Below are 17,772 nucleotides of genomic sequence, written 5' to 3'. Positions count from 1 at the left end.
AGAGCATGGGCTGAGTGACTGTGATCCCGGGTCCTAGAGCACAGGCTCTGTCGCTGTAGCTGGCCACTGGGTGAGTTACTCTGCGGCATGTGGGATCTTCTTGGATCAGGGATCAAACCTGTGTCTCCTGCATTGGCAGTGTGGATTCTTTCCCACTGAGCCACCTGAGAAGCCTCTCTTTTAATTTCCTATTAGATGTATTAGTTTAAAGTTTTCTGTCATTATAAACAATAACACCTTAAATACCCTTGTAGCTAAAAACCTATGAAAAGATTGATACTTCAGGTATTTGCTGAGTAAATATTAGGTTTTGAAATAGTAAAACACTAATGTCCAAAGACTAGTAAGGTTTTTCTTTAAGCCATATTTTCAGAATTCACTAGTCTGTGACCTGGTCTTGCAAGTCATGTCAGTAATGCCCTGGATCCTGTGTAGGTTCACACAGAGTGGAGACTCGTGCTCTCAGCTGTCTCTGATTGAGTTCTCTGTTCCTCGAGTAGACGTGCCTCCTGGCAGTCAGTTTGCCGTCTGCTCCATCGTTAGTTTTGGGGAGCCTGTGTCTTGTTGAACCCTGACGAGTGGCTGTAGTATGAGGGGAATCCATGTGCTCTAGAATGAATAAGCCATAATGGTAATTGTCAGAGGAAACAGGTTCAGAGGAAGGGGACAGAAGAAGCTGGAAAAGTTGGCAGAGCCCTGCGGAGGAGAAGTGGTCTTCCAGGCTTGGATTCAGATAGATGGAAAGGACAAGGTGTGGAAAGGAGCCTGCAGAGAACAGCAAGTAGGGAATGGGGCCGGTGCAGAGAGCAGGGTACACAGCAGGCCCGAGACTCCATCCCTAGATGGACTTGCTTGTGAGGTTGGCACCGAGCTGTCTGGGAACTTGAAATTGGCAGTTTCCCAAAGAGTCTCTGATGAGTGGCTCTTTGTGCCTGAACTGTAGGTGCAGGTGGTGTAGTTTATGCTGAACACGTGCTTTCCATGTGGGGTTATAGCATTTTGGTCTGTACTAGGCAGGTAAGACCTAACCCCCTGGGCACTGAGTCTTTTTTTTTTTTTTTTGAACTCTTATTTAAAAATTTGAACTCTTTTCAAAAATCAACTAATTAATTTTAATTTGAGGATAATTTCCTTACAATATTGTGGTAGTTTTTGCCCTCAGTCAGTGCAGTCACTCAGACTCTTTGCGACCCCATGGACTGCAGCACGCCAGGCTTTCCTGTCCATCACCAACTTCCAGAGCTGGCTCAAACTCATGTCCATTGAGTTGGTGATGCCATCCAACCATCTCATCCGCTGTTGTCCCCTTCTCTTCCTGCCTTCAGTCTTTCCCAGCATCAGAATCTTTTCCAGTGAGTCAGTTCTTCGCATCAGGTGGCCAAAGTATTGGAGGTTCAGCTTCAGCATCAGTCCTTCCAATGAATATTCAGAACTGATTTCCTTTAGAATGGTCTGGTTGGCTCTCCTTGCAGTCCAAGGGACTCTCAAGAGTCTTCTCCAACACCACAGTTCAAAAGTATCAATTCTTTGGTGCTCAGCTTTCTTTATAGTCCAACTCTCACATCCATATATGGCTACTGGAAAAAATCATAGCTTTGACTAGACAGATCTTTGTTGGCAAAGTAATGTCTCTGCCTTTTAATATGCTGTCTAGTTTGCTCATAACTTTTCTTCCATGGAGCAAGCATCTTTTAATTTCATGGCTGCAGTCATCATCTGCAGTGATTTTGGAGCCCCCCAAAATAAAGTCTGACACTGTTTCCACTGTTTCCCCATCTATTTGCCATGAAGTGATGGGCCCGGATGCCATGATGTTCATTTTCTGAAGGTTGAGCTTTAAGCCAACTTTTTAACTCTCTTTCACTTTCATCAAGAGGCTCTTTTGTTCTTCTTCTTTTTCTGCCATAAGAGTGGTGTCATCTGCATATCTGAGGTTATTGATATTTCTCCCGGCAGTCTTGATTCCAGCTTGTGCTTCCTCCAGTCCAGCGTTTCTCATGATGTACTCTGCATATAAGTTAGATAAGCAGGGTGACAATATACAGCCTTGACATATTCCTTTCCCTATTTGGAACCAGTCTGTTGTTCCATGTCCAGTTCTAATTGTGCCTCCTGACCTGCGTACAGATTTTTCAAGAGGTAGGTCAGGTGGTCTGGTATTCCCATCTCCTGAAGAATTTTCCGTTTTATTGTGATCCACACAAAGGCTTTGGCATTGTCAGTAAAGCAGAAATAGATGGTTTTTTGGAAGTCCTGGGTTTTCGGTGACCCAGCGGGTGTTGGCAGTTTGATCTCTGGTTCCTCTGCCTTGTCTTGTGCATGCTCTGTTGTGTTCAGCGCCACTGACCCTGCACTAGGCCACCACTGACCCATACCTCCGCCGGAGACTCCTGGGCACTTGCAGGCAAGTCTAGGTCCGTCTCCTGCTGGGTCAGTGCTCCTTTCTCCTGGGTCCTGGTGTGCACAAGTTCTGTTTGTACCCTCCAAGAGTCTGTTTCCCTAGTCCAGTATAAGTTGTATAATCAAATCCCACTAGCCTCCAAAGTCAAATTCCCTGTGGGTTCTTAGTCCCTTTGCCAGATCCCCGGGCTGGAGAATCTGTTGTGGGTCCTAGCCCTTTCTTAACAGTGCAGGAATTTCTTTGGCATAATTGTTCTGCAGTTTGTGGATCATTTTTACAGTATTGTGGTGGTTTTTGCCCTAGCTTGACTTGAATCACGCACGGCAGGCACTGAGTCTTTAAGGTGGTATTAATTGTCAAGTGTGTTCTGTTTGTCTCCATGGAGAGGATCTTTGGAATCTTAAAGCTAGTTCCTCTGGGCTCTGCCCAGTGTGCCTTTCCGCTTGGTTTCCTTTTGCTCTAATAAATTACAGCCATGAGTATGACTGTCCCCCAAGTTCTGTAAGTCCCAGCCAAACCCCTAGCCCTGGGGGTGGTCCTGGGGAATCCCAACTCAAGTCATAACTGGACTGCACAGCTCCAGGATTTAAACTTGATATTGGGCAGGTCCTGGCACCACTGTAGGATGTGATCTGATGAGAAGAATGCTTATGTCTTCAGAGTTAGAGTGCTTTAATTCTAGAACCGAAGTCCTTCTCCATTTTGGGGGAGGGGTGGACGCCAGAGACCGAGTAGTATTGGAATGGCACCCGTGTTGAGGATGGAGTCAAAGGTACGGACAAGGAGACCAGTTTAGGTGAGTTTGGCAGTAATGCAGGTTTGAGGTGAGAGAAGAGTTTACTTAGATAAGGGTATTTAGAATAAAGACATTAAAGTGGACCCAGAAGACACCATGAAGAAAGAAATGGTAGACCTGTTGAGTGTCCTGATCCAGGTTGGGGGAGAGAAGGGGAAAGGTGCAACTTCATCACACTGTTTTGAATCGTTTGCACTGAGTCGTTAGTATTCTCCCCTTTTCAGAACTAGAACTCCTTCAGGGCATGTTTTTTTTAAATTCCATGCTGTAAGTATATTCATCCTTTTCCTTCAATAAATCTGAATAGGCATTTTAACCTTTAAAATTTATGAATACTCACTCTCATTTGTGTTTTCCCGAAGTTCATTAGTTTTCCGTTCTTTCTAGGAGTTGCTCCTTCCATGCTCTTTTGCCCTCCCTTTTGCCATCTCTCTGGGAAGTAAGTTTGTAATGTTCAGCTTTCCTGGAGGCAGTATGGTGAAACAGCAAAGTCTTTGGTGTTAGACAAGCCTGGATTCCATATCAGGTTTATTAACTGTGTGTTCTCACCAAGTTACGGCACATCTGTGAGCTTAGTTCTTTATCTCTAAAGTGAAATTGTTACACTTTCATCCAGAATTGTTGAGAGAAAGCATAACATGTTATAAAGCACTTAGGGCCTGCCATACAGTATTTAATAAAGACTGTTTATTGCTTATTCTTTGGAGTGTCCGTCACAAGGACTCAAAATGAGCTAGTGTGCATGGGGCTGTCATTGCGTATCATAAATCAACCAGAAGAGGTCGCTAGAAGATTGCTTAGCTGTGCATTCTGTTTCATAAAGATGATGTTCTTCAGTGAACTGTGAAACTGTCCATAATTTATGTTTGACTTTCTGCCCTTCCCTTTTTGTCTCCAGTGTCTTCTGTCTGGACTGGTGCCTCTCAAATCTTAATGCACACCAGTCATTTAAAGTGCAGATTAATGTTGTGCCTTAGAGTCAGGATTTCTAACAAACTTCTGAGTAATGGCAGTGCTTCTAGTCTTTGGGTCACACTTTGAACAGCAAGTGGTTAGCCTTTTTTTTTTTGACATTCAGGCTAGTGGGTCTGTCCCCAGGTACCTTGCTGCCTTTCTCCCTCTTGGTGCAGGGGGTGGTGGTGGACATGTTGTAAGCCCAAGGGTGCTTCAGCGTCACTTGTGGGTGAACAGACGTTACCTCCCATAGTGTTTTCAAGGCTCGTCCATGTTGTAGCTTGTGTCAATACTTCATCCTTTTTATTGCCAAATAAGATTCCATTGTGTGAACATATGCCACTTTTGTTTGTCAGTTCAGCTGGTGGACACGTGGGTTATTTCCACTTTTGACTGTTGTGAATAATGTTGGCAGAAACAAATGTACAAGTCTTTGTGTGGTCATATGTTTTCAGTTCTCTAATGAGCTAATTGTCGGGCCATTCAGTTATTATGCTTAAGTTTTTAAAGAACTGCAAACTGTTACCCAGCACAGTGTGTCAGCTTGCCTTCCTACGGCTCCCGTTTCTTCACAGCCTTGCCAGCACTATTATCTGTCTATAAAATACCCATCCTAGGGGTGTCTGTGATGTGGTATCTTGTTGTGGTTCTAATTTCTATGGTGTATTTTGATTTAGTATGACTGGAAATACAGAGGTAAAAGGGTTTGAGTACTTTTAACTTACTGGACATCATATTTCCCATTCCTTCTCCTGGTTTTTGGAAGATATTTGCAAATATGCTATACCTTTGCAATTAGGTATATTCCCATAAAATTTTATGTGGAATCACAATTTTATTCTATTGAGCAAACAATTTAAACAAGCTTGTTTTGAATTCAGTTATAACTCACATTTGAACTACAGCTTATTTTCTTAGAGTTCTTCAAGTAGGGGCCATTGTGTAAATTGGTAAGTTACGTGTATAAGTTAGTAAATGCTTTTAGTGCTCTTGTTTGGAACCTTCTAATCAGAATGTAGAAAGTCAGACTAGGGGTTATCTTTTACACGGCTGGCACCAAAATAAAATGGGTGAAGAGTGACGAAAAGAGCACAGGATTTCCCACCAAAGCTATGAAGCTGGGTGAATGGCAGCCCTCTGTCTTCTGAGGGTGCAGCTGAAAGGGTGGGGCTGATTTTGTTGACTTAGCTAGACTTTAGCTTTCTCATTAGTAAATAATGAAAATAGTACTTCATGGGTTATTGTAAGGATTAACTGGAAAAGCACATTTGAACCATAATGTACTTAGTATGAATGTGAATTTCCTGTCCCCCCCTCCTGTTGCATCTCATAAGCAACTACACAAACTATTGTGTATACTTAATGATAGAAATTTAGGAAGACACAATACAACTTTTAAGGCTATTACTCTAAAGACCATTAACAAGTTATATTTATACACAAGCACACGTACATATACATACACATATAAATATACACTGAAAAATACTTCCAATTTTGGGATAGAGGAGGCTCTTTTAAAAATTTTTATTTTTGTGGGGCTCATGATATTCTTTTTCTAAATTTTTATTTTTAGTTGGAGGATAATTGCTTTACAATATAGTGATGGTTTCTGCCATATATCAACATGAATCAGCCATAGGTATACATATGTTCCCTCCTTCTTGAACTTCCTTCTCACCTCCCACAGTATCCCACCCCTGCCTCTCTAGGTTCTCAGCAGCAGATCCCACTAGCTCTCTGTTTTACATATGGTAATATATATGTTTCAGTGCTACGCTCTCAAACCATGCCACCCTCTCCTTCCCCCGCTGTGTCCAAAACTCTGTTCTTTACGTCTGCGTCTCCTTTGCTGCTCTACAAATAGGAGCATCAGTACCATCTTCCTAGATTCCACATAAACGTGTTAATTTATACAGGTTTTTCTCTTTCTGACTGACTTCATGCTGTGTAATATAGGCTCTAGGTTCATCCACCTCATTAGAATTAACTCACACATGTTCCTTTTTATAGCTGGGTAGTATTCCTTATCCATTCATCTGCCAGTGGACATCTAGGTTGCTTCCGTTGCCTAGCTATTGTAAATAGTGCTGCAGTGAACATTGGGATACGTGTGTCTTTTTCAATTATTGTTTCCTTGAGATATATGCCTAGGAGTGGGATTATTGGGTCATGTGGTAGTTTCCAGCCAAAGGCCTAGAAAAGGTCAGTTTTCATTCCAATCCCAAAGAAAGGCAATGCCAAAGAATGTTCAAACTTCCACACAATTGCATTCATTTCACATGCTAGCAAAGTAATGTTTAAAATTCTCCAAGCCAGACTTCAACAGTATGTGAACCGTGAACTTCCAGATGTTCAAGCTGGATTTAGAGAAGTCAGAGGAACCAGAAATCAAATTGCCAACATCCGTTGGGTCATCAAAAAAGCAAGAGAGTTCCAAAGAAAAACATCTACTTATGTTTTATTGACTGTGCCAAAGCCTTTGACTGTGTGGATCACAACACACTGTGGAAAATTCTTAGAGAGGTTGGAATACCAGACCACCTGACCTGCCTCCTGAGAAATCTGTATGCAGGTCAGGAAGCAACAATTAGAACTGGACATGGAACAATGTGGTCCCAAAATGGGAAAGGAGTATGTCAAGGCTGTATATTGTCACCCTGCTTATTTAACTTATATGCAGAGTACATCATGTGAAATGCTGGACTGGAAGAAGCACAAGCTGGAATCAAGATTGCCGGGAGAAATATCAATAACCTCAGATATGCAGGTGACACCACCTTTATGGCAGAAAATGAAGAAAAGCTAAAGACCCTCTTGATGAAAGTGAAAGAGGAGAGTGAAAAATTTGTCTTAAAACTGAACATTCAGAAAACTAAGATCATGGTATCTGGTCCCATCACTTCATGGCAAACAGATGGGGAAAAAATGGCAACAGTGACAGACTTTGTTTTGGGGGGCTCCAAAATCACTGCAGGTGGTGACTGTAGCCATGAAATTAAAAGACACTTGCTCCTTCGAAGAAAAGGTATGACAAACCTAGACAGCATATTGAAAAGCAGAGACATTACTTTGCTGACAAAGGTCCATCTATTTAAAGCTATGGTTTTTCCAGTAGTCATGTATGGATGTGAGAGTTGGACCATAAAGAAAGCTGAATGCTTTAGAATTGATGCTTTTGAATTGTTTGAATTGAACTTTTGAACTGCTTTTGAACTTCACCAACACTGTGGTGTTGGAGACGACTCTTGAGAGCCCCCTGGGACTGCAAGGAGGTCCAACCAGTCAATCTTAAAGGAAATCAGTTCTGAATATTCATTGAAAGGACTGATGCTGAAGCTGAAATTCCAGTACTTTGGCCACCTCATGCGAAGAGTTGACTCATTGGAAAAGATCCTGATCCTGGAAAGATTGAAGTCAGGAAGAGAAGGGGACAACAGAGGATGAGATGGTTGGATGGCACCACCAACTCAATGGACATGAGTTTGAGTAAGCTCTGGGAGTTGGTGATGGACAGGGAAGCCTGGCGTGCTGTGGTTCATGGGGTTGCAAAGAGTCAGACACAACTGAGCGACTAAACTTAACTGATGGCAGTTTTATTCCTAGCTTTTTTTTTTTTTTAAGGAATCTTCATGCTGTTCTCCGGAGAAGGCAATGGCACCCCAGTCCAGTACCTTGCCTAGAAAATCCCATGGACGGAAGAGCCTGGTAGGCTGCAGTCCATGGGGTCGCTAAGAGTCGGACACGACTGAATGACTTCACTTTCACTTTTCACTTTCATGCCTTGGAGAAGGAAATGGCAACCCACTCCAGTGTTCTTGCCTGGAGAATCCCAGGGACGGGGGAGCCTGGTGGGCTGCTGTCTGTGGGGTCGCACAGTCGGACATGACTGAAGCGACTTAGCAGCAGCCGCAGCAGCATGCTGTTCTCCATAGTGGCTTTATCAATTTGCATTCCCACCAACAGTGTAAGAAGGTTCCCTTTTCTCTAAACCCTATCCAGTGTTTATAATTTGTAAAGTTTTGATGAACAGCCAGAGCAATCTTGAAAAAGAAGAATGGAGCTGGAGGAACCAACTTTTCTGCCTTCAAACTGTACTACAAAGCTGCAGTGATGAAGACAGTATGGTACTGGCACAAAAACAAATATAGACCAATGGAGCAAGATGTTAAGCCTGGAAATAAATCCATGCACCTATGGGTACCTTATCTTTGACAAAGGAGGCAAGAATATACAATGGAGAAAGGACAAGTGGTGCTGGGAGAACTGGTCAGCCACCTGTAAAAAAATGAAACTGGAACACTTTCTTACACCATACACAAAAATAAACTCAAAATGGTTTAAAGATCTAAATGTAAGGCCAGAATCAAGAAAACTTTTAGAGGAAAACGTAGGCAGAATACTCTTTGACATAAATTACAGCAAGATCCTCTATGACCCACCTCCTAGAATAATGGAAATAAAAACAAAAATAAACAGAGGAAGCTCTTAACCAGGTTTGGAAACCTGGACACTACAAAAGGGTGCGCATTTGACTATCAGAATTTTAAGGTGATCATATACAAACTTAATAGATAGGTGTTTGTTGAAAAATATTTTCAAGATGGAGGATGAGACAGTTAGTTTTGATAACAAAGAATGGATACAGGTTGACCAGAGGGGAAAAAATAAAACTTGAGACTGGAATGGAGTAAGCAACACAGAGAATTATATGAATGAAAGCTCATAGGACAAGTAGACAGGAAAGGCAGGTTAACACAGCACATGTCCATAATACTGCAGACACAAATATAAGGTCCATAATCGCCTGTACCAGACTCATTCGGTGCTAGGGAACCTGAATTGGTAGAATCTTTTTGAGCAGCAGTTACACAATATCTTTTAATTACCAAAAACTTTTAACCCAATAGGGCCACTCCTGATAATGAGGGGAAAGCAGTATATAATAAGTATATGTAGTCAACAATATAGTTTTATAAATATGTTTACAAAATCATTGTAGTGGCAAAAAAAAAAAAAAAGCCTGAAAATGAATAGTTGACTAAATCTTAGTAGATCCACACCATGAAGTAGTTTGTGGTCATTACAGAGAATAAACTAGAGTGACACCAGTTGATTTTTAGGGATTTCTGTTAGGTATTATGGGATAAGAAAACTGAGAGGCAGAAGATCTGTAAGAGGACAATATTTGGTAAAACAATGGCAGTTTCCCTTGTATATTTTTTTATAAATGACAAACATGGAGAAATTTATGGAAGAATACATGTTTGTAAACATAGGTTATATTGCAGAGTGGGCAAAGCAAAACGTAAAACATGTGATATGAAAATATTTATGCATTTATATAATATTGCATACATATAAAAAATGTCTAGAAAGCAAACATACTTTTATCTTTATTGTCACAGAAAGATGGAAACAATTTATTTTTAAGGAAAAAATTTAAAAATTCATATATGGGACCTTATTTATGATAAAACAATTCCACAGTTCACAGGGAAGAAAAGTTTTCATGTTAAAAACTGATACAAAATATTCCAAATGTATAATAAATAGGTTATTTTGAAAGTTGACTTAAGAAACTGAGTATTGATTTTAGTTGTCTATAATATAGCTTTGCCTTGTATTTTAGGAAGCTGCAGATGATGGACATAAAAACAACCTTCTTCCTCAGATTATTCAGTGTTTTGCGTGTCCAAATTGCTTCCTCCTTTTTAGCAGCAAGGATGAGTGTTTGAAGCATATGTCTGGAAAGAATCATTTCCATCAGAGTTTTAAACTGGGTGGTATGTTCTTACTCTCTTCTGATGAAAATTATTAAACTCCCTTAACCTTTGATGATTTACTGTATATCTCAGATAATTCTTGAGATAACTTATTTTCACATTAATTTTTAGAACCGTGAAAGTGAAAGATGTTTATCTCAGTTTTTATTTTTCAAAAAAAAAAGATTCTTAATATTTATCTGTACCTAAGAGTAAGGTTTACTTTGAGGAATGAAGACAAACTTGGGAAGAAAACATTTATGCACAATAATGTTTTTGTATATCCATTGGGAAGTTGGGTGTTTCCCTGCATTCAAACTCAGATTTTAGTCTGAGCATGAGTTCAGCATCCATCACACTTAATTGAAGCTAGAAAATGACTTTTCTTAGATTTTTATCACATAAATAATTATCTTCTTTCACTTACTAACCGGATGTTGAGAAAGGCAGAGGGGAGGAAGGCCGGGTCACTCCACTCGAATCTTTGCAAGTTATAGTTCATTTTGTCTTCCAGATGACAAGGCAGTGGCACAGCCAATATCATTTCCATCTATTGCAAAGAAACTTTTGATCTCTCTGTGCAAAGATGTTCCATTTCAAGTTAAGTGTGTGGCCTGCCACCAGACCCTACGTTCCCACATGGAGCTTACTGCCCATTTCAGGTTTGTACTGGTCCTGCCCAGAAGGCTCTTCACCAACAGGGGGATTCAACAAATAGTTTTATATTCTGTGTTTCTCTCCTTTAAAATGAGAATGGATATTTGCCTGGACATTACCCAGATTTACCATAAGAGGAGAGGTATGAGGAAAGTGGATTCATTGATACTGCTGTAGACGTTAAACAAGCTGACAGTTGTAAGTTTTGTATGGGTTGCTGAGGGTTGTGCCTGTGGGAGGAGAGGGTTAAGATAGAATGTTGGCTTTGAGTCAGCTAGCATGGAAAGTATGACAAACGTGAAAAATTGCATGTCAATCAAAGGCCAAATTGATCAAATAATCGAGTGTGGTATTTTTGTCTTTACAATGAAAATTATCAAGCAATATACAAAAGTAATGAGTATAATAAGCCCTAATACACCTGTCACCAGGCTTCAGTAGTTGTCACTACATGACACTTTCATCCCTGCAAGTTCTTATTTTGAAGCAAATTTTGTTATTTTATCTGTAAATACTCCAGGATATACCTATGGATGATAAGCATTCTTTCTTTTTTGTTTTTTTAAAGAAAAATAACTGTAATACCGTGATACCTAAAAAACTAGTATTTTAATATCATCAAACATCTGATCAGTTATCAAATTTTCCCTGGTCACTTCATGAAGTTTTTTACATGTGGTTTGTTGGATTCATAATTCAAAGACTGTAGTTCACATTTGATGCTCTCTTAGGTCCCCCCCCCCTTTATTTCTTTAAAATGCATTAAAAGTTTGTATCTACTCAGTGATACAGTTGCATTTGTTTACTTAGAACAATTGTTTTCACAAGCTTTCAAGTAAAATACATTCTCTAAAAAACAGGCAGCTGAGTATAATTACTCTGTATAAAGTTGGTATAATTACTGATGTTAACAGTCCTAGTTCTGACTTGTATTTCTTGAGTTCATCAGTTCAAATCCTCATCCTGCCAGGATTTTTATTCTTAATTATTTCATGGAAAATTTCACTGTATGCACGTCAACAGACTAGCATCAGTTCAGTTCAGTTCAGTTGCTCAGTCGTGTCCGACTCTTTGCGACCCCATGAATTGCAGCACACCAGGCCTCCCTGTCCATCACCAAGTCCCAGACTTCACTCAGACTCACGTCCTTCGAGTCAGTGATGCCATCCAGCCATCTCATCCTCTGTCATCCCCTTCTCCTCCTGCCCCCAATCCCTCCCAGCATCAGAGTCTTTTCCAATGAGTCAGCTCTTCGCATGAGGTGGCCAAAGTACTGGAGTTTCAGCTTTAGCATCATTCCTTCCAAAGAAATCCCAGGGCTGATCTCCTTCAGAATGGATTGGTTGGATCTCCTTGCAGTCCACGGGACTCTCAAGAGTCTCCTCCAACACCACAGTTCAAAAGCATCAATTCTTATACATCTCCCAACTTTGATAATGCTCACCACCACCATTCTTATACATCTTTATGCGCCTTATCACGCTTAATGATTTTTATAGTTCTTTGTTTCTGACGTATTGTTTCAATTTATTGAAGTTTACAAATCTTAACCGTTATGATTTTTTTCATGTGTTTTTCATTCCTAGCCCTCTGCCCCCTTAACCTTTATGATTTGTAGACTGGATACAGCTGTCAGCCCATCCTTCCTTCCGGGTCATCTCCCACTCTCTCATCCCCAGGCAGTCTGTTCGGATATTTTTTCTACCTTACATTGATATATCTCCTCTAGATCTTTATGTAAATGGAATCATGTATAGTATGCACTCTTTTGTGTTTGTCATAGCATCTGTACAATTCATCCATATTGTTTAGTTCATTGTTCTCTTTTATTTGTGAATAATATAGCACAATTTGCTTATTCATCCTCATGTTGGTGGACCTTTGGATTTTTTTCAGTTTTTAGCTGTTGTGAATAAAGCTATTATGTGCATCTTATACAAATCATTTTATAGACATATGTTTTCATTTCTCTTGGATAAATATCTAGGATTGGAATTGCGAGATCAAAGAGTAGATGTGTATTTAGTTTTTGAAGTCTACTCGACATTTCCCAGTATGCACTGGTGCGTGTTTCTCCCAGCTGGGTGAGAGAGAGTCAGTTTCTCTACATCCTTGCCAAGGTTTGCTGTTGCCAGTCTTGTTTTATTTTAGTTGTTCTTTTGAGAGTCTCATTTGGTTTTAATCTGGATTTCCCTGATGAACAGTGATGTTGGACACTTTTTAGTGTAAAAGCAACCATGAGCATGGCATGCTCCTGACCTAAAATCAGTCCATTCTTAAAGAACAGGTACCAGGTTGTTGAGAATGTCACTGTCGTGTTCCTCTGTACCGTAGAGAAGTTGGCTACCTGCTTGTCTCAGAACATTCCTATCAGTGCATTTTACATTGTTTCTACTTTTCTAAAATTTGTCTGGATTAAAAAAAATTTTTTTAAATTCTAGTTTTATCCTTTGATATATGGATTAAAATCAGACAAAATGTAGGTAATGTTCAGGTAGATAGGATATTATTATATCATCTGCCTGTTTGTTGAAAAACAACCTTTAGTGCTGTGTACACACGTTTACTTAATAATTACTACAATAAAAAGCAGGGAGACTGCGTTTAGAAATACTTACAAGTTTATCTTTTTATCCAATTTAGAGTTCGTTGTCGAAATGCCGGTCCTGTAGCTCTAGCTGAGAAGAGCATTGCTCAGGTGGCAGAGAAATTCCTCCTGAGAGGTTACTGTCCACATTGCAACCATGTCTTTGTGGATGAAACCAGTACCTGGAATCACAAGCAGAATTCAGGACACAAAGTCCGACTCATTAACTCAATGGAAGAATCAATCTTACTTTATTGCCACAGCAGTGAAGGGAACAAACCTCCTTCTGACTTGCACCTGTTGCAAGATGAGTCAAAATTTTCATCACTGAAAAGAAATATGTCCTCTCAAGAATCTAGCTCACAGGATTGTAGCACTGTTCCAAAAAAGAAGATGAATTTAGGAGTTAAAAGCCTTGGGGGTGTGGTTTGTTTTCAGAAGGAAAGGTCACTTGTTAAAACCTGGTTTTGTGAATGCCATCAACGCTTCCCCAGTGAAGACGCAGTAGAAAAGCATGTTTTCTCAGCAAACACAATGTGTTACAAGTGTGTGGTCTGTGGGAAGGTGTGTGAAGATTTGGGAGTCATCCGTTTACACATGAGCCGCATTCATGGAGGGGCACATTTAAATAACTTTCTTTTCTGGTGTCGAACATGCAAAAAGGAGTTGAGGAGGAAAGAGGCTATAATGGCCCATGTGACTGAGTTTCACAGTGGACACAGGTATTTTTATGAGACAGATGAGGTGGCAGGTGACACTTTGCCATCATCCTCTACAGCGCTGGTGAGTGATCTGACTGCTGAGAATCCTTCAGCTATTACTATTGTTGATCACTCCCCAGCAAACAGTCCTCTGAGGGGTAAATGGCAATGCCGAATTTGTGAAGATATGTTTGACTCCCAAGAATGCGTAAAGCAACACTGCATGTCTTTAACAAGTCACCAGTTTCACAGGTACAGCTGCACCCATTGCAAAAAGACTTTTCACAAGATGGAAACACTGCAACGACATTGCCAGGATGAGCACGACAGTGAGGTGAAGATGAAGTACTTCTGCGGGCTTTGTGATCTGAGTTTTAAAGTGGAAGATGCATTTTTGACTCATTATAAGGAGCACCACAGTACAGACTATGTATTTGTGTCAGAAAAAAGGGAACCTTCCATTAAAACGGAGAGTGATTTTCCAGTAATAGAGACGGGTAATCTGCTGACCTGCGGCTGCCGCGAGAGCTACCTCTGCAAAGTCAACAGGCGGGAGGACCACGGCCGCTGTCTGCAGACCCTGCTGGGCCAGGGCCGCCTGTGGTTCCGCTGTGGCGTGTGCTCAGCCACAACTCAGAGCCTCAGTGACCTGCACACGCACGTGCGCCAGGCGCACGCGGACCTGGAGGCTCCGCCTAGGGGCCTCATCAAGTGCGGCACGTGCAGCAAGGCCTTCCAGGACCCCGAGAGCGCGCAGCAGCACTTCCACAGGAAGCACTGCTCGCCGCGGGGGCCGGTGGGGGCCCGCCTTTCGGCAGAGCCCAAGAGCCCACCACCCGCCCGGGCAGAGAGAAAGCCCAGACAGACCGCAGGCGGGCTGCAGACTGCAGAACCGGAGAGAGTCACGGAGACGGAGCTCAGCGGCCAGAGCGCAGGTACGGCAGGTAACCAGCCCTGACGCCTGGCGTCCCACGTGCTGGTGATTGATAGGCGCGCGCCAGGGGGCAGCCCGCCCGGGGTCGGGTGAGATGGGGTAATCATTTCTGCAGCGGGTACAGAGATCCGTGTTCCCGATGCTTCCTGCAACTGCCCTCTCAACCTGGGGGGACAAAGAATACCCGTTACACTAATAGGTATTTTAGATAACGTTTTTATTTTCTTTTCCAAAAGACTTGGGAATTTTGAAAGATAAGAAAAATGGATGGTCTTTCTGAAAGTCAGATTTGAAAGTACACTGCACGTTACTATCATTTAGACTAAAATTCAGTAAAAGGATAAGTCAGTGATTTCTTTTTGTTTCTATTTTGGCCTTATTCTCTGAGAAATCTTAAAGATCACTTGAGAATTTATTTTCCTTATTCCTTTTTGAAAGAAAAGCTTTTACTTAGAGTTAAAATAGCAATTAGAAATTAGTTGTTAAGTGGAAACAAGAAACCAGGCAGAATACTGAGGTGTGGATTACCCTAGACTTTCCTTCTGTGATAAAATTGAAGAACTCTACAAGAGTGCAGTGTTTTTATTTTGTTTAGAAGTATGATTGTTTCCTTTTGAGTATAACTTTAATTATATATTCTTTTAAATAAAAATTGACTGTAAATTATGCAGTGTAGAGTGGAAAAATGAGGATATGTAAAAGTTTCAGCTAGTAAAGTATTGTTAAGAACTACTGAATTTTTAGACTTGCTCTGTAGCACAGGTAGCTCTTGTCATCACCATTAGGCGTTTGTTTTATGTGGATTAAATGAGGTACTCCAGCCCCATTCAACTCTTCTTCTAACAGTGAAACCGTGGCCATACTGTTTTATGTTCTGTTCTGTTCTTTTTGGGGAATTTGTGTTGGTCTGTTTGACAGGAGGTCATTGTCATATCTAAACCTAAATTACTGAGTATTTTAAGAAGAGAGATAAGAAAATACATGGTTTAGAAATGAGAAAGAGTGGCAGGCTCTTTCTGAGGCAGTCTTTATTAGGTGGAGTAGAAGCTGTCTGTTTTAAAAAGAGTTTAAACATTCAGGGTTTTCATTGCTGCCACTGGAAGCTGTAAGGCCCTGTCAAAGTAGAGAGGTGTGACAGGAGGGAAGAGGAGGGAGAACAAGAGTTGGAGAGGGTCAGGGCCGAGAGGCCCTGGGAGAGCGGAGATGTGTCTCTGGCGGGAGGCGGCTAGGAGCAGCGTGTGGGCTGTCTCGTGTCTGCACTCCAGGGCGAAGCATAGAGCCAGAGGCGTGCCGATGGATCAGTCCAGGTTAGGAAAAGAACAGACTCCTGGTAGCAAGAAAGTTCTTAGCAAGTAACTTCTAAAGTTTATTTTGATGAATGGTTCGAGTTTTAGTTGTTACTTAGCCTTAAAGCCTGGTCTTTTAGATCTTCCAGTACACTAATTAAAAAAAAAAATTCCCTTTATAAATGACTTTTAAAGAAAGCCAGGATCAGTGGCACATGTTTGTAGAAAGGACAGTCATTTCTGAAATATTCAGAATATTTTTATCTAAATATACTGTGTCATTTGGATTTCACAACATGCCTTAGGTAGAAGTGAAAAAACATGCAAGATTAATGTTAAGTTGACAAGTTGAAAAGTTTTTAGCTAATTCTTCTCAAATTCCTGTCAATGTTTCTTTTTTCTCAGATGAAGAGCTTGTTGAGCTCCCAGACTTGGATTACCTGCGAACTATGACTCACATAGTCTTTGTTGACTTCGATAACTGGTCCAACTTTTTTGGTCACCTACCAGGGCATCTTAACCAAGGAACATTTATTTGGGGCTTTCAAGGTATGGCAATAAGAAAAACATTTGAGGCAACCTCTCCCACTCCCTACACACACCTTAGGATATGTTTTGCTTTAAAAGGACTCTTCTTGAACCTTTCTGAATAGGAGATAGAAACAAAATTGAAATTTTGTCACCTTGCATTATAGTTACAGTACTAGAATATTTTTCTCCTTGGATTTCTCTGTGATAGGTGTTACCTCTTTTTGGTGGACCCACAGTTTATAAATCTGTAGCTACAGATTGAAAGAGCCTTTTTATTCAATACCTACAGTATGCCAGGTACTGTGGTTTTTTTTTTTTTTTTTTTTTTTAAAGAAAAATAGTCACTCAGTCGTTTTTGATTCTTTGTGACCTGATGGACTGTAACCAGCCAGGCTCCTCTGTCTGTGGAATTCTCCAAGTAAGAATACTGGAGTGGGTAGCCATTTCCCTTCTCCAGGGGATTTTCCTGACCCAGGGATTGAACCTGGGTGTCCTGCAGTGCAGGCGAATTCTTTACCACCTGAAACCACCAGGGGAGCCCATGCTTACTGATTATTATAATTTTCTCCCTTTAAATGTAAGGAATTAGGCTGAGAGGTTTTTTGTTTTTTGTTTTTTTGCCAAGTATAAAAATAAAATAATAGAGTTAGCTTTTGAACTTGGACCTTGTAGCTACAGAATTACTGTGTTTTCTTCATAACTGCCTCTTCAGTTTTTCCTTACTGTTTATAAATGTGCATCTTTGTATAAATCTCCCATTCAGGTACTAACCAGGCTCAACTTCAGAGATGACATGAGATCGGGTACATTCAGGTTTGGTTTGGCCATACACTAAATCTCTTTATAAGCCATTGACCAAACCTGGGAGAGAGACTTCTCTTTGATTAACTGAAATTTAGTACAGTGAGCCTCTTGCGTATAGGCATACCCAGTAGATAACTGAAGTTTCAATTCCAGACCACTGCCAGTCACACGAATTTTTTCCTTTCTCTATGCATGTAAAAGTCATGTTTACACTATACTTTAGTCTATTAAGTCGGCGAGAACATTATGTCTTAAAATATGTCTTAATTGAAAGACATCTTATTGCTATAAAATGCTAACTATTACCTTAGCCTTCAGTGAGTCATAATCTTTCAGCTGGCAGGGGTGGTATCTTG

The 17,772-nt window shown here is 40.8% G+C and overlaps 1 protein-coding gene across 5 annotated transcripts in view; it reads left to right on the top strand.

Moving 5' to 3' along the window:
- ZNF451 (zinc finger protein 451) overlaps positions 1 to 17,772 on the top strand; it is a 126,190-nt gene that overhangs the window by 68,215 nt on the left and 40,203 nt on the right. For all 5 annotated transcript variants that reach the window (XM_069564065.1, XM_069564064.1, XM_069564061.1 and 2 more), the window contains exons 8-11: positions 9,784 to 9,937; positions 10,431 to 10,578; positions 13,217 to 14,796; positions 16,487 to 16,630. In XM_069564065.1, coding sequence (XP_069420166.1) covers positions 9,784 to 9,937; positions 10,431 to 10,578; positions 13,217 to 14,796; positions 16,487 to 16,630 — 2,026 coding nt within the window. The remainder of the gene's footprint in view (positions 1 to 9,783; positions 9,938 to 10,430; positions 10,579 to 13,216; positions 14,797 to 16,486; positions 16,631 to 17,772) is intronic.

This window comes from Ovis canadensis, chromosome 20 (genome assembly GCF_042477335.2).
Source record: "Ovis canadensis isolate MfBH-ARS-UI-01 breed Bighorn chromosome 20, ARS-UI_OviCan_v2, whole genome shotgun sequence".
Classification (NCBI taxonomy): Eukaryota; Metazoa; Chordata; class Mammalia; order Artiodactyla; family Bovidae; genus Ovis; species Ovis canadensis.
The sequence above is the reverse complement of the archived record's forward strand: the minus strand, read 5'-3'. Positions and strand labels throughout refer to the sequence as shown.